This window comes from Pteronotus mesoamericanus, unplaced genomic scaffold (genome assembly GCF_021234165.1).
Source record: "Pteronotus mesoamericanus isolate MK-2021 breed Mesoamerican mustached bat unplaced genomic scaffold, CSHL_Meso_final contig_182, whole genome shotgun sequence".
NCBI classification, from domain to species: Eukaryota; Metazoa; Chordata; class Mammalia; order Chiroptera; family Mormoopidae; genus Pteronotus; species Pteronotus mesoamericanus.
The window spans coordinates 23293481-23308097 of record NW_026555078.1 but is presented as its reverse complement, the minus strand read 5'-3'; the positions used below and the strand labels follow the sequence as shown (position 1 = coordinate 23308097).

The 14617-nt window shown below is 34.5% G+C and overlaps 1 protein-coding gene across 8 annotated transcripts in view; it reads left to right on the top strand.

Moving 5' to 3' along the window:
• The window catches only part of PALS1 (protein associated with LIN7 1, MAGUK p55 family member), a 73712-nt gene that overhangs the window by 22165 nt on the left and 36930 nt on the right, over nucleotides 1-14617 (top strand). For 3 of the 8 annotated variants that reach the window (XM_054567402.1, XM_054567407.1, XM_054567403.1), the window contains 2 exons: nucleotides 1043-1127; nucleotides 6764-7296. In XM_054567402.1, coding sequence (XP_054423377.1) covers nucleotides 6930-7296 — 367 coding nt within the window. In that variant the 5' untranslated portion in view covers nucleotides 1043-1127; nucleotides 6764-6929. The remainder of the gene's footprint in view (nucleotides 1-1042; nucleotides 1128-6763; nucleotides 7297-14617) is intronic. The other 5 variants (XM_054567408.1, XM_054567405.1, XM_054567406.1 and 2 more) reach the window with 3 other exon arrangements.

The following is a 14617-nucleotide window of genomic DNA, read 5'->3' as shown; positions in this document are numbered from 1 at the left end:
GTTTGCTTATTATCTATTGCCCTACCTCAGTGATCATCAACCTTTTTGATCTCGTGGTGCACACGAACTAATTACTTAAATTCTCTGGCACACCAAAAAATTATTTTTTTGCCAATCTAACCCCCCCCCCCAAAAAAAGCTATCATTTTGATTCATTCACACTGGATAACTATTGTTATATTGCCTGTTATCACTTTTTTTTAATTTGAAGGTCTAAGGGAAAAGAGGTCAGTGCACCTGACTAAATAGTCAGGAGTTGCACCCTGAATGGTGTGGCTCAGTTGGTTGAGTGTTGTCCCGAAGAGTGAAAGGTCACTGGTTTGATTCCCAGTCAGGGCACATGCCTGGGTTGCAGGTTGGTTCCCTGGCCTGGGTGCCTACCAGAGGTAACCGACTGATGGTTTCCTCTTGCATCAGTGTTTCTTTCCCTGTCTTTCTGCCTCCCTTCCCCTCTCTCTAAAAATAAATAAAAATCTTTAAAAAATAAATATTGCATGTTTTAAAAATTCTTACAGCATACCAGTTGAAAATCACTGCCCTACTAGAATGTTAGCTCTATTAGGACAGGATCCTCCTCTGTCTTGGTTTCCAATGTAGCATCAACATTTCCCCCTCTTAGTTAACTGTGGTTCCCATCTGTCAAATTCTCATTTTCTAAACTTGTTTTATTGGCTTTACAAACTATTCATAATGTTTAAAATTGATCCAGAAATTATAGTTAAAACAAAGAACAAAACTCTGCATTTTTGTTTGAGACTTAACCTAGAGGTCCAAAGTGTCATGAAAAGTAATCTGCAAAAACTTTTAAACCAGTTATGTTTACCTCTTTCTCATCACTAATTTCAGGTAATTTATACCGATTTTAGTATATGTCCATTAGAGTTTGGGAGGGGGTGCATTGTTACTACTTTATACTAAGAAATCCTAGCCATCTGCAAACAGAATTGGATATCATTGAATTAACTTTTTCCTCCCACCCACTCCCTCCCTCTAAAAAACACTGCAGGCTTTTATACTTAATTGTCTCTTTTCTGTTTTACAGAGTAAGAAAGTTAGCCTGAGTTCTGTGAAAAACCAGAGAAGAGAAACTATGAGAATAGTAGACAAGGTTTTTCAATTTGCATAATGTAAGTTCTTTTCACTATTCTTGGCCTCAATCTTGTGTTAGCTGAAAAAGCTGTTTCTATGGAAACAAATAGTCCAGCTTCTTAGAATGTCAGAGGAATGCTGATCACTTAATGAGACTTCCCAGCTGCTGGTCAAAGGGCATTACTTGTGGGAGAAGGGGAGGAAGGATAAATAGAAAAAAAATCTAGAATTCTGGACACTGGGGTCAACCAACCATGGTTATGCATATGAAGTGTATATTTTACATTTTCCACTGCCTAAAAATTAGGATACTGATTATATAGGAAATTTTCTTCCTGCTAGCCTGCCATGTTTTCCAGCTTTCACACAAATGGTTCTATTTCTTGGTGTCGATTTTTCAGTGGGTAACTCTTCTCATGCTATTTCACACTCCCTGGTTTTAATCATTTGTATTTATTGACGCTTATTTGGCATCTTTTTACCCCCCTTTTCCTATAGCCAATTCACATAGGCAAAGCCCTTTCTTCCACTAGTTTGAAGTTAACATTGAAGCAGCTTTGGCCTGCCAACCTGAAAATTCATTTTCTTGCTTTGTGGACTATGTAAAGACTTGATTGATTGATCGAATGATTGATTGATTGATTTTTAAAAAAATTTTCTTTAGTTTTTCTACCACCAAAGAAGGAGGGGTGTGAGCTGGGACTCTGATGAGGATTTGAAATGTGGGCTTTTAAGGCATTTTAAAAATGTGCTGTTTAGAGGATTTATAAAAGAGGGATTTTTTTTTTTTTTTAAGATTTTATTTATTTTTAGAGAGAGTGAGAGACATCAATGTGGGATTGCCTCTTGCACATCCCCAACCAAGGATCTGGCCTGCAACCCAGACCTGTGCCCTGACTGGGAGTGGGACACCATGACCTTTCAGTTTGCAGACCAGCGCTCAATCCACTGAGCCACACCAGTCAGGGCAGAGAAGAGGAACACTCTTAGGGCTAGAAACTTGTAACTGTTGTCTGCATAAGGTGGTCTCTTGTTTACATAAAAGGAGGTATTTCTAATTCTCTAGTTCAGTCATTACCAGCTTCTGAATTGTCAAACAAAGGTATTTCTTTCTTTCCTTCCTTCTTCCTTCCTTTCTTTTGGAGAGGGAAAACATAATTCATTTGGACTGGGACTCTTTCACTGTTTATTGATATGTATTGACTACATATGTAAGCTAGAGTATTCATCATTTGCCTCTTTAAACATTGTAATGATCTTAGTTCTGAAATTATAGCACACAGCATAATGTTTCTGATTCTGGAAGAACCTTTTTGAATCTTTCATGGCCTTCATTAACTTGTCAGCATTATGTGTCAAGTGTTGGATGGTGAGATTACAACCAAGGTGGTCTCGGAAAACGTATTGAAGGAATGAAGATTTGTAGAAGATCTTGAAGAAGAGGAAAGGAGAAGCAGTTCCTATTTTGTAGTTCATAAGGCATTTAGGCAGGAAGGAAAAAAGATATGGGATAGGCACAGATGAGGAAGCAGACTTAGAAGGCTTGTGCAGGAAAGTAGTAAAAGATACAGTTAGAAAGCTGGGGTTTATCTTGTGAGTTCAAACTCTATTTTGTAGGCAATATGAAAGCTATCAGAGGTTCTGAACAATTGTGATTTGTTCACAAACTTACTTAAGCATTTATCTCTTACTAGATACCAGGGTTCTAGAAATGATTAAGACAGATCCCTGCTAATTAGATCATTTACCTATGGGATCTAGAGTCACTGTGCAATTAGTATCCAAACTAAACCCATATGACCCTTTGATTTCTTACCCCTTCTAATTCTCCCTCTCCTGTATTCTCAATCTTAGTTAATGACATTGCCATCCACCTGGTGACCCAAAGATAGTGGCCTTGTAGTCACAATGTCTGGGGATGTCCTGAAGCCCCCTGTTTCCTTGGCCCTCTGCTGAGCAATAGATGAGGACCACAGATCAATAGACGAGTTAGCTTGTTTTCTGATCTCTGAGGGCTTCTAGTGTGATGGGCAGACAGAGATACAAATAGTTGCAGTCCAGTTTGATCAGAGATGTGACAGGGATTGTGGGATTCCAGAAGAGTTACATATCCAATTTGGGGACTCGTGGAAATCCAGAGGAGGATGTATTTGAGCTGAGACTTAAAAGGTGAGTAGTCAAGGATTAGATTTTAGTCAGCCTGATTCTGGAGCCTGTTCTCCTAAGCATTCTGCTGTCTTGGGTAACTAGGTGGGTATAGTGGCATTAATTAGAATTGAGAATGGAGGAAATGGAGGAGAGGATTACAGGGAAATATGAGTTTAATTCTGGATACATCAATTTCTGAATTAATGTAGGACATTTTGGTAGGTAGACTAATAGGCAGGGATCCTGTCTCTATAATCACAGTACCTAGCCAGGGTGAACGCTCAATTAAAGTTATGTGTAAATCATTCCTCTTTTCTAAATCTTCGATGGTTTTTCTACTGTCTTGAGTATTAAGGACGTATATTGAAGACAATTGTTCTTAAACTGAACCCAGTCAGTTTCTAGCCACTATCCTGTTGTACACAAGCTGATGGCTTTAGTTCAACTAGCCTTATTAATATTTTTCCTACATCTTTTATGTTCCTGCCTTTGGCTCATACGTCCTCTTCCTTATTCCTCCATCCTGTCGTCAGTGCCTACTTTAATCCTTATTCCTCATCTACAAAACAGGCATGTTTGTACTTACTTTTACAATTGTAATGAGGATTAAATGAATTAATACTGTATAGTGCTTGCAATATTGTGCAGCAGTAAGGGCTCAATAAATGTTATAGTTACTACTATTACTATTTCTTTCTTCATTTTCTTCCTCTTGCTCTGCTATATGAAAGACACCAAGGTCTAGTACTTCTATAACTTACATATTTCTTTAATGTAATTTTCCTTAATTTCACTTAGTTTAGGACTATTTCTTACAGTTTCCTTCAAACTGGTCTCATTGCCGCCCTTTAGTCAACCCTCTACACTTCCACCAGAGTGATATTTCTCTAAAAGTGAATGTGATTATGCCATCCCTTGCTTTAATTCCTGTAATAAGTTTCACTACTTTCAGGATAAAGGTCAAAGTCTTTAGCTCTGAAACTTTTCTCAGTCTGGACCCCTGCTTGCTTTCCCAGTTTTATCATTATTCATGTATGACATGCTCCCATTGTCCCATTCAGCCTTACTGCATTCTCTCCTCGTTTTTGAAAGTACCATACTTTCATCCTCTTCCTGTTGGTCTTGCGATTTCCCCTGCCTAAAACAATCTCCTCTATCTGGCTAATATTTAGTTCTTTGAAATGGCTCTCAAATACATCCTTACCTTTTGAGTTTTTGCCGTGATTCCTTACCACAGACTAAGTTTTGGAGTCCTTTATCTGTGCATCCTCTGTGAACCTAGGACATTTCTGAGTTTAGTTGAACAAATATTTATTGTACATTTTCTATGTTACATTTATATTGTTAAGCACTGGGAGATATAAAAATAAGACATGACGCCTGTCTTGAACAAGTTTAGAAAGTAATGAGGAGAAACCAACTGGGGAAGAGGAGTCATTTCTTTTCTTTCCTGCCTCTCCCCTAGACGATGAACACTCCAAGGGAGATGACTAAAATGGAATTTTAAGAAAGTTAATATCAGGTTGCAGAAATTTTTCTGGGAGTCGAAGGGCTGGATCCAGATAGATAAGCGTGAGAACTCTTCCCGGGTCACCTGGCCCAGTCTCTTATTACATGATCTAGCATAGTGAATGTGGACAAGCCTTACAGTTTTTAAACTGACATGTGAATGTGGCTGTAGTCTTTAAGTGAATATGGACCTAGTCTTACATTTTTCAAGCTGACAATTTTAATTTCAGATAATTTTTGTAAACTGTCATATAAAGTAAAAAATACATTACTCTTAAATTTGATTTTTAATATTCAGTAAATACTGTAAATAGAGAAAGTTGAGAGTTTTAATTTTCAGGAAATATGTATGTTCCTAAGTTTTTAAAATTAAACACAGAACTACAAGTAACTCAAACAAATTCCTGCTTACTTGTAATGAAAATATCAAATAAGCTGAATTTATATTTACATAAATTAAGAATTTCCCAGTGTAATTCTGATAGCTGTTGTTTTAATGAAAAAGAAAGCAGTCTAATTATAAATAAGGTATTTATGTGTAGATCACTTGATTATTTATAAAGAAGCTAAAATTTGGATAAAAAACAGAAAAATCTCCCAAAATTCTTGTGAAATGTAATTCTAGTGGCTCATGTAGCCTGTGTCTGTTTTTCTGTTGGTCTAGTGGTTTTCCCGGTAGTTTAGGTGGGTTTGTGTTATGCAGTCTGTGACAAGATGTTTGAGAGAAGACTGGCTCGCATTTGGAATTTTGTCTAAAAACTCAGCTTTTGCTTAGTAGGCATGTGCTCTAACAAACCTGTTTACTGAAATGACGTTCAACTCAAGGAGGTAGTAGGTTTATTATTGTAAATATTTTTAAAGTCTTGAGCAAAAGACAACTAATTAGATTTAATGTGTGGGTTTTCACATACATAAACAATCTGCCTTTTTATGCTCAAGAAGTGGCTTGATGAAAAGCCAGTGTCATGAAGCGAAATATTTTTATTGTCTAAAATATATTGAAGGATTTTTAAAAGAATCAACTTAATATGAAGAATTAATATAAGTATATATTTTTTCATTTTAAAACTTGCATACATTTTCTCATTTAAAACTCAGAACAAAAATAAGTAAATCAAACTCAGAACAAAAATAAGTAAATCAAACTCAGAACAAACCTGTGAATAAATTTTCCAAAGGAATCTGAGGTTCAGAGATAGAAACCAACTAGTCTTAGATCATAAAGGTAGAGGAAGTGTCAGAGCCAGAATTAAAATTCAGGTTTCTGGCCCCTGAGTCCAGTATGTTCTTATTTTCTATATAGAACGGCTTTAAATTGTTTTTCAGTGGTTACAGGTACCATTTTCTCTGAATGACTCTTCATAAAGAATTAACCCTAATTCTTTTGTTAAGGTGACCAAGTTATACACATTGATAACCGACATAGGCTTTTTCTCACTGAATGTGGTTTTATCCTATAGATGCCTTAGCTGCTAATCAAAGTTTCTTTTTCTTCAGGTATTTTCCTCATTTTATAAACTGCTAAAAGTGAATCCCCCAGAATACTACCTTTACCTCATTTGAGCCACCAACATGACATGCTATCTATCTCCCCATTTCTTTAGCAATTAACCACGAAGTTATTTTAATCTCATGTGTATTAAAGTATACATAGAAAGTACAGTGTTGAGACAGCTATACAAAAATGATTAAAACATCTTTATTCCTTAAGCAACCTATTCTCTACTAAACTAGCACCCAAAACTTTCTTACTTTCCAATTTTGTGAAACCTTCCAATATATCATTTTTCTCAGCTGTAAAATGACAGTGTCCTTCAAATTCTTGGGGGGGGCGGAGGGACACATTGATTTTTCTCAACATTATAAAATGAAAGGAAAGGACTTTATAGAGCAACAGAAAGTACTTAATCTAGTATTATGCGGATATTTTCTATATTGTATAGGGATTAGAAGTGGGTTATATAAAGTCTTTTATATTGTAATTCTTACACTTTTTCCCCCCCATCTTTCCTCTTAGATTTCCTTCATGGATACATTTTCATAGCATTATTATGTGATGGGAGAAGTTGTTTTTTTGTGGTTTTTTTTTTGAAGTAACATGGATTTTATACTACAGAATCAAGAGATTGGCTTTATAGGAAAAATTGATATATAAAAAGTGGTACAGGTTTTTATAGATAACCATGACAACATCCCATATGAATGGGCATGTTACTGAGGAATCAGACAACGAAGTAAAAAATGTTGATCTTGCATCACCAGAGGAACATCAGAAGCACCGAGAGATGGCTGTTGACTGCCCTGGAGATTTGGGCTCCAGGATGATGCCTGTACGTCGGAGTGCACAGTTGGAGCGTATTCGGCAACAACAGGAGGACATGAGGCGTAGGCGAGAGGAAGAAGGGAAAAAGCAAGAACTTGACCTTAATTCTTCCATGAGACTTAAGAAACTAGCCCAAATTCCTCCAAAGACTGGAATAGATAACCCTATATTTGATACAGAAGAAGGAATTGTCTTAGAAAGTCCTCATTATGCTGTGAAAATATTAGGTAAGTAAAAACAACAGAATAATAGAAAATGTTTTGCTTTTGTTTCTCTTAACATAAATGTGTATAGGAAGGCAGAGGAGTATAAAAGAATGTAAAATTCTTGAAATTTAAATTTAAAGCCTTGAAATTCACCTTTTATTTCAAATTCAAACTTTTATGTCAAAATTACTCCAAAACATTTTCAGATTTTGAATTTCTGATTTCATTAAAGTTTGTAAAATAGTAAAATTAGTATCTGTAACTTAAAATTTATTGGATTTTAATTAATATCATTAAGAAGAACTGATGTTTATATGGCATCTTACACATTAAACATGGCTCAAAAATCCCTATACTATCTATTCCTAATATCCTTCTGTGGTGGGGCAGGGGGAAATAGTACTGTGAGATTTTGATACAAACAAAAAAATGTTCTATGATCAAACAAATTTTGAGAACAATGTGTTAAATACGTTAAACAGCTAATTTCAGGACTTCTTAGAGTCTTTAGACTGCTAATATGCATTATGAATCTACAATAGAAATCGATGTCAAGAGTAAATTTCCAAGCTTAGAATATTTGATTATTGAAGTTATTGCCCTTTGTTCCTGCACACACATAAGAGTCGTCACTGAACTAGTGTTAAGAGTGTAAGGTAATTTGTGTTCCTTTAAATGTTACAGCAAATAACCATTCTCTCTCATATCCACAGTAGTCCTGTTAACAGGGCTTTGTAATCGCCATTTTAGAGATAAAGAAATCAAACCTCAGTTAAATCACTTGTTAAGACTCCAAGCTTGTAAGCGGTAGAGCCAAACTTAAATTTCCCTGTTCTGGATATGTAGTTGGTTACTGCAGAGAGCAAAGGGGGTTTGAGTGGAGACCAGCATCCTACCTGTTCTTCACTCACCAGGACCAGGGCTCAGGCTACCAAGAAAAGGAGGACTACCTTTTTCTGGTTTGCCCAAAGGCACTTACATACTAGATATGCTCCTCACCAAGTCTCTATATTCTAAATCTTGAACAGTTTCTACTACATCACATCATCTGCTGCTTTCCTTTGCTGTAAATCTATTAAGGATTCACATTTCTTGACAGAAACCAATGTGCATGCCTCTCTAGTGTTTGAAGAAATCATTGACATATTCTGTGATAGTGAAATCTGCTAAATGCCTTCAGATGTTACAGTGAAAGCAGAAAGATTGCGTATTTTCTAATACATTTATCTGAAGGAATTTTATGCTCTTTTTTTCTGTGAGAGTTTTGTTAGAGTAAACATATTTCATTCCTGATTACCTCTTACTAGTTTTCATGTCTTACAAGCCCATTTTTTAAAGTTAAAATATTCTGTCAATATTCTCCATGACTTGGAAAAAGTTTACATTGTACTATATCTAGCCCAAGCCTGGAAGATTCTTCTGTTTTTCTGTTTAAATTACCTTAAGGTTAATGTGTTAGTCCATTTGCTTTACTTAGATGAGGCATAAATGTCTATCTAATAGGTAATATTCAAGTAATCTCAGTAAAGGAACAAATAGAGCTTAAGCCAGATTCACTTAAAGAATTTATTTATTCGCCTAAGCAAGAAAACTGGAGACCATTTCTCTTAATTCTTTTTTGCTTTTTTTCTCTTTCTGTTTGTATGTTGGTGGCTAATTTGCAGTTCAAGGGAGTTTGTAAAAATACTTTTGTGCAATCCTTGAACTTAAGGCTGTCTTACATATTTTATTTTAAAGTAATTTGAAATGTACCAGGTACTGTAATTCATGTTTTGGATAGGAGAATATTAATTAATATGTTGAGAAATAAGTGGTAGATTTAATGTTAATACACTCAACACAAATGGTGTTAATTGTAGGAAACATGAAAAGTTAGTGTAGGTTAAAACATTGTTATTGTTGGTCAAAGCTTTTAGTGTTTGGATATACTCATTTTTAAGTTTTTATTTTAAAATAAAGTTTAAGAGCTTTGTAACACACATTTTTTTTCCTGTTCATAATTTGCTAACACATCATACTCTCACAGAAGTACTCCCTTAAAGTCCTATGTGTCTCCCTGCCAATGTTTTAATTAATGCACACATGCCGGGAGACTACTTCTTAGCCCTTTTTACAGCCAGAAACAGCAACCTTGTTTTAAATGAGGAAAGGATGGGGCAGCTGATTTATTTCTTTCAGAGGGAGCCTTCAATTTCCAGATGATAGATACATCATGATTTATCTGTGAGTAGAGAAAATAATTCTTTCAAGAACTGACAGTGTGACTGGAAAGTTTAGATACTTTTAACTGGTTGGGGGTGTTGTTTTTTAATGAAAGTATTTATAAATTTGGCACGGTGTAGTAACAGAAGTGCAGGGATGGAAGAACCATCTTACTGTTTTCCAAAGCAGATGCTCCATTTTACGTCTCCACCATAATGCACTGATAATGGCTATCCTAATGAGTATGAGTTTGCCTTGAATTTTCAGACTATAGAAATGTGCGTAAAGTAAGTGGGTATAATTTGCTAGCACACTTGGAATATATAGCATTTCTCACAGAGTAAACTCTTTGGTAAATTTGTTAAATAAATGTATCAATCACCAAAGTTAAAAAGAAAAGGTTAGGGATGGAGTTGATAGAAAATATTCAAAAGGAATAAATTGAATTTTCTTGTTTAAAAGCACTCAGAACCTTATTGGGAATTAGAAAATAGTGATGTGGGAACTTAATTCAAATAAATAATAATAGTATTATAAAGTATAAACAATTTTGATATACTTGAAATATTTTTGAACTAATTCCAAATGAGTAATTAATATTAGTATTATAAATTATAATAAAGTTTTATATATTAGGCTTTCCTTAAAATTAGCATGAGTAATTAAAAACTTGGCTACAAATAAAATATCATTGTCTAGTTTCATTCATAAGCAAAGCAAACTATCTTGTAAGATAAATCCTGAGAAAAGAACAGAATGCAGGTTAAAATGGGATGAGGTAGAGCAGAATCATTTTCACCTATGTCTAGATTGTAGATTTCACTGCTTTGGTTTTTGTATTCACAGATAAGCAATTTCGGACCACAGTTGTGGACAAGTAAATACAGTAGACAGAATATTTAAAGGAAATAAACTCAGAAACACTGCGGTCTGTCCTTCATGTAACTATATGATTGTTGCATCTCTGAAAAGAGCTTAGGCAAGGCACACTCAACCACCACACACACGCTTGGTGAGCTATCAGCTAATAAGGAAACTCCTGAAATTTGTGATCGGAGCTTTCTTATTTCTACCATAAGAACATGCTATTAATGTGAAGAAAGATTTTAAAAAGACACACCAAGGAGATGAAATCTATGAATAAAATATTTTTATAATATTAATAATAGCATGTTTCAATCTTAATTAGTGTCTACATATTTTTCTTTGCTAGATAGCTCTGAATATTCGCTCTTTTAAGTCAAAAGTACTTTTGTATTTGAAGTTGTAAGGTAAAATATCTCTTTCACATTTATTTCTGGCAACATTTGACTTTTGATTGACCATGGCGTAGTCCGAAATATTGTTGGGTTGTGATGAACTTCTTTTAATATTGGCTTTAACATAAAGTTCTTTTAAAGCCATAAACAAAATCCCAGTGGCAGTAAACCTTGAGGTCAGCCTACTTCTGAGGAATTAATTATTCTCATCATTAAATTTATGCTCAACTGCTATAGATACTGTAGATATTTTCATACTTTATTAGCCATTCTTTGAGAGATTTTTTATTCTTCTGGAAGTGAAATAATTAGATCTATTGGTATTAGTTTTAATGTGTAAAATGTTTGGACCATTTGAAATCTTTCTCTTTTGTTAAGATTGCCAAAATTAGAGCAAACCTAAAATAAAGATTTAAAAGATTCACTAGAATATAACTATAGTCATGTAGTGCTTGGTTGTTAAATACGCTTAATTCTACTGAAAATTGATTAATTGCTACACCATTCAGTCTTTGACATGATGGATCAAAACTTAATTTCACCTAATAAGTAATAATACATTTTAATTTTCTCCCTCTTTCAAAGACTTGCATTGTTATGTTCAGAAATGCATGACGTCTTCGTATATTGGAAAGTTCAGGGGATGTCTGGAATCAGATGTAGAATTTACTTTTTATCTAAACTTAATTGCTGTTAACCTTGGGGAATTTACTTTTCTGAGCCTCAGTTTTAGGATTCTTTTGAGGACCAAGGGGGAAAATGTTAATAGACATTTGGCACAATGTAGATTTGACTAAAATTTAACTTTTGTAGGAACCAGAAGCCACCATAGAGATCATCTAATTTTCTAGTCCATGAAATTAATTTGTGGATCTTAAACAGTAATTTTTAATTTCATTTTTAAAAATAGCTTTATTAAGATACAATTCACATACCATAAAATCCACTCTTATGAAATGTACAGTTCATGAATTTTTAGTGTATTCACAAGATTGTGTACCCATCCCCACTGTGTAATTCCAGAGTGTTGTCATTACCGTCCAAAGACAAACTATATCCATTAGCAATCACTTCTTACTCTCCCTTCCCCTGACTTCTGACAACCCTTCTGTCTGTGGATTTCTTTATTTGAGACATTTCATGTAACTGAGTCGCACACTATATGACCTTTTGTGACTGGCTCTTTTTCACATAGCATGATGTTTTCAAGGTTCACCTGTTCTATAGCATGAACCAGTACCTCGTTCCTTTTTATAGCTGGATGATAGTCCATTGTATGGATAAACCATTTTTTTGTTTATCCATTCATCTATTGATGGAACATTTGGGTTGTTTCCATGTTTGGGCTACTGGCAATAGTACTGTTATGAATATGTTCCTGTCAAAGTTTTTTTTTTTTTAAATCCTTACCCAAGGATATGTTTATTGATTTTAGAGAGAGGAGATGGGGGAGAGAGAGAGAGAAACATACATGCCCTGACTAGGGATCAAACCCGCAACCTAAGTATGTGCCTTGACTGGGAATTGATCCACAACTCTTTGGTGTACAGGACGACACTCTAACCAACTGAGCCACCCGGCCATGGCTCTAAGTTTTTGTTTGAAGACCTGTTTTTAATTCTTTTGGATATATACTTTAGAGTGGAATTGCTGAATCATATGGTAATTTTGTGTTTATCTTCTTGTTTAACTGTCATATCTTCCACAGTATCTGTACTAATTTATATTCTCACCAGCAATGTGTGAGGGTTCCAATTTCCATGTCTGGGCTACTGGCAATAGTACTGTTATGAATATGTTCATTAAATGACTGTTATTACATGTCATTTAATTTTAGCTATCCCATCAACCAGTAATTTTCTTAAGAACAAGAATAAAATAGGAAATATTAAAGTATATTACACATAACTATTCATTAATTTTTTATTTCAAATAGGTATGTGTATCCTGGGTTGAGAAATAAAAAATTTTTTTTAATGATTTGCAAACAAAAGTTAAAGAAGTTCTATCCTAGTCAAACCCCCTTATTTTGTAAAAAAGCTCAGAGACTTGGAGTGAGTTGTCTAGTGACATATAATGCAACTAAATAAATGGCCAAGCCAGGTATTTTGACTCCATATTTGGCGTGGTTTTCTTCTGTCACATCACGCCCGTTTGAGTTTCATCCAGAGAAAAATCATGAAGCTTTTATACTTGATTGAATTGTAGTCACTTCAGTGACAGTTTTACATTTTCTTACCATATTTGGGAGTAAGGTTTTTGCTCTGCTGTCTCACTCAACTATTTTTGCATATGTACTTGTGTTTGTTTGTAATTTGTAACCCAATTTGTTAATGAGTAATTACTGTTCAGGCTCTTTCATAAGCTTCTGCTCATTTTTAATAAGTTTATTTTGACTTAGTCCACTAAAACCCTAAGTTCAGAGATCTAAATTTTAGGTTCTTAAGCTTAAAAAGAAAAAAAAGAAAAGACTACCCCTATTTAAGCAAAGGTTTCCAGAATGAAAGTTCTAATTTTGATTCAGCAGATAGATATCCTGGAAACTGATGTAATTTTCTCATACTCAATAATATTCAGTTCCTGATTTCAATATTCAGTTTGACTCTAAAGTTTAGAGAAAAAGAAGAAATCTTAAAATGTTTCAGAAAAAGGTCATGAAGTTCGTTGAAATCTAGAAATTTCTGAGCATAGGTTAAAAGAACTGATATTATTTAAACAACAAAATGGAAGAATCTTAATGGCGGACTAGCTGCTCTGAGTCTTGGGTGTTTGAAGATAGAATTTTCAAATAGAGTAACTCTTAATGATTACTCTCTGTTGCCTATTTTAGCCTCTTTTACATTTTAGGCTGCCAGGAAGAGGGCCAAAGGGGGAGTAGAGAGTTCAATTGTATCCCAAAGCCAAATATAAGTGATTTATCTTTAGATACTGTGTCCTCTGTTTTAACATAAGTAATCAAGATTTTAAGTGTTATATGAAATGTTAGAGAAGATGATGGTAATGTAAAAGAGTTTCTTACCAAATACCTAGAGGACAGTTTAGAATCCAGAAAAAGAAACCCTTCATGGTCAAACTGAAAATGTCTTTTACTCAGGAGGTCAGGGACTAAGATAATAAGATCTGTAGAACTAGGAATGCTATAAAGCAGAAGTCTACAACTGAACCGCAAAAAGGCTGATGACCCAGTACATAAAAATGGGTTCTGGGAGAACATCAGCTCCATGCCAGTGCTAGAAATACCGACAAATTTAGCTGGGCTTAAGGTTCAAGTTTTTTAGATTAGTATTAAGACCAATTTAAACTTGTTAGTTATCATCCTGTAGAACTTCAGTCACCTCTATTAAGTCCTATTCACGCTTTTGTTCTTAGTAAAAACTCACTGAAATTATCTTTTCTTAGTAGTTGTCTCCAGACTTACATCAGTGTTGCCAGACTAAATTAAAATTACTTGCACTGGAGCACAGTTTGACAATTAAGTATGACCAATCATTGTTGAAAAACTACAAATGTCTATTTGTCCTGAATTACAGAGATTTTTATAGGATAATACCATATTATATGCATATATATTATTTTATATAATCTTTATAAAAATCCTGAAAAACTTTTCCCAATGATAAAAACAAAAACATCAAAACCCGAGACATAATTCAGATCAGATCTCTACAGATGAAGAAAATGATGTCATACTAAAAAATGGCACCTGGATGAAGAATTCATTTCTACAGCTTCTAAGGCAGTGCTTTTTCTGCCACACTTGGGGAATAATAAAAGATAAACTTTTTGTTATTGTTGTTGCAGTTCTAGGGTTGATTGTGATATGTTGTTTTTCTGTTGTAGAAAAGCTGTCCCGAGATGTCTTTTCACTCAGTACAACAGGA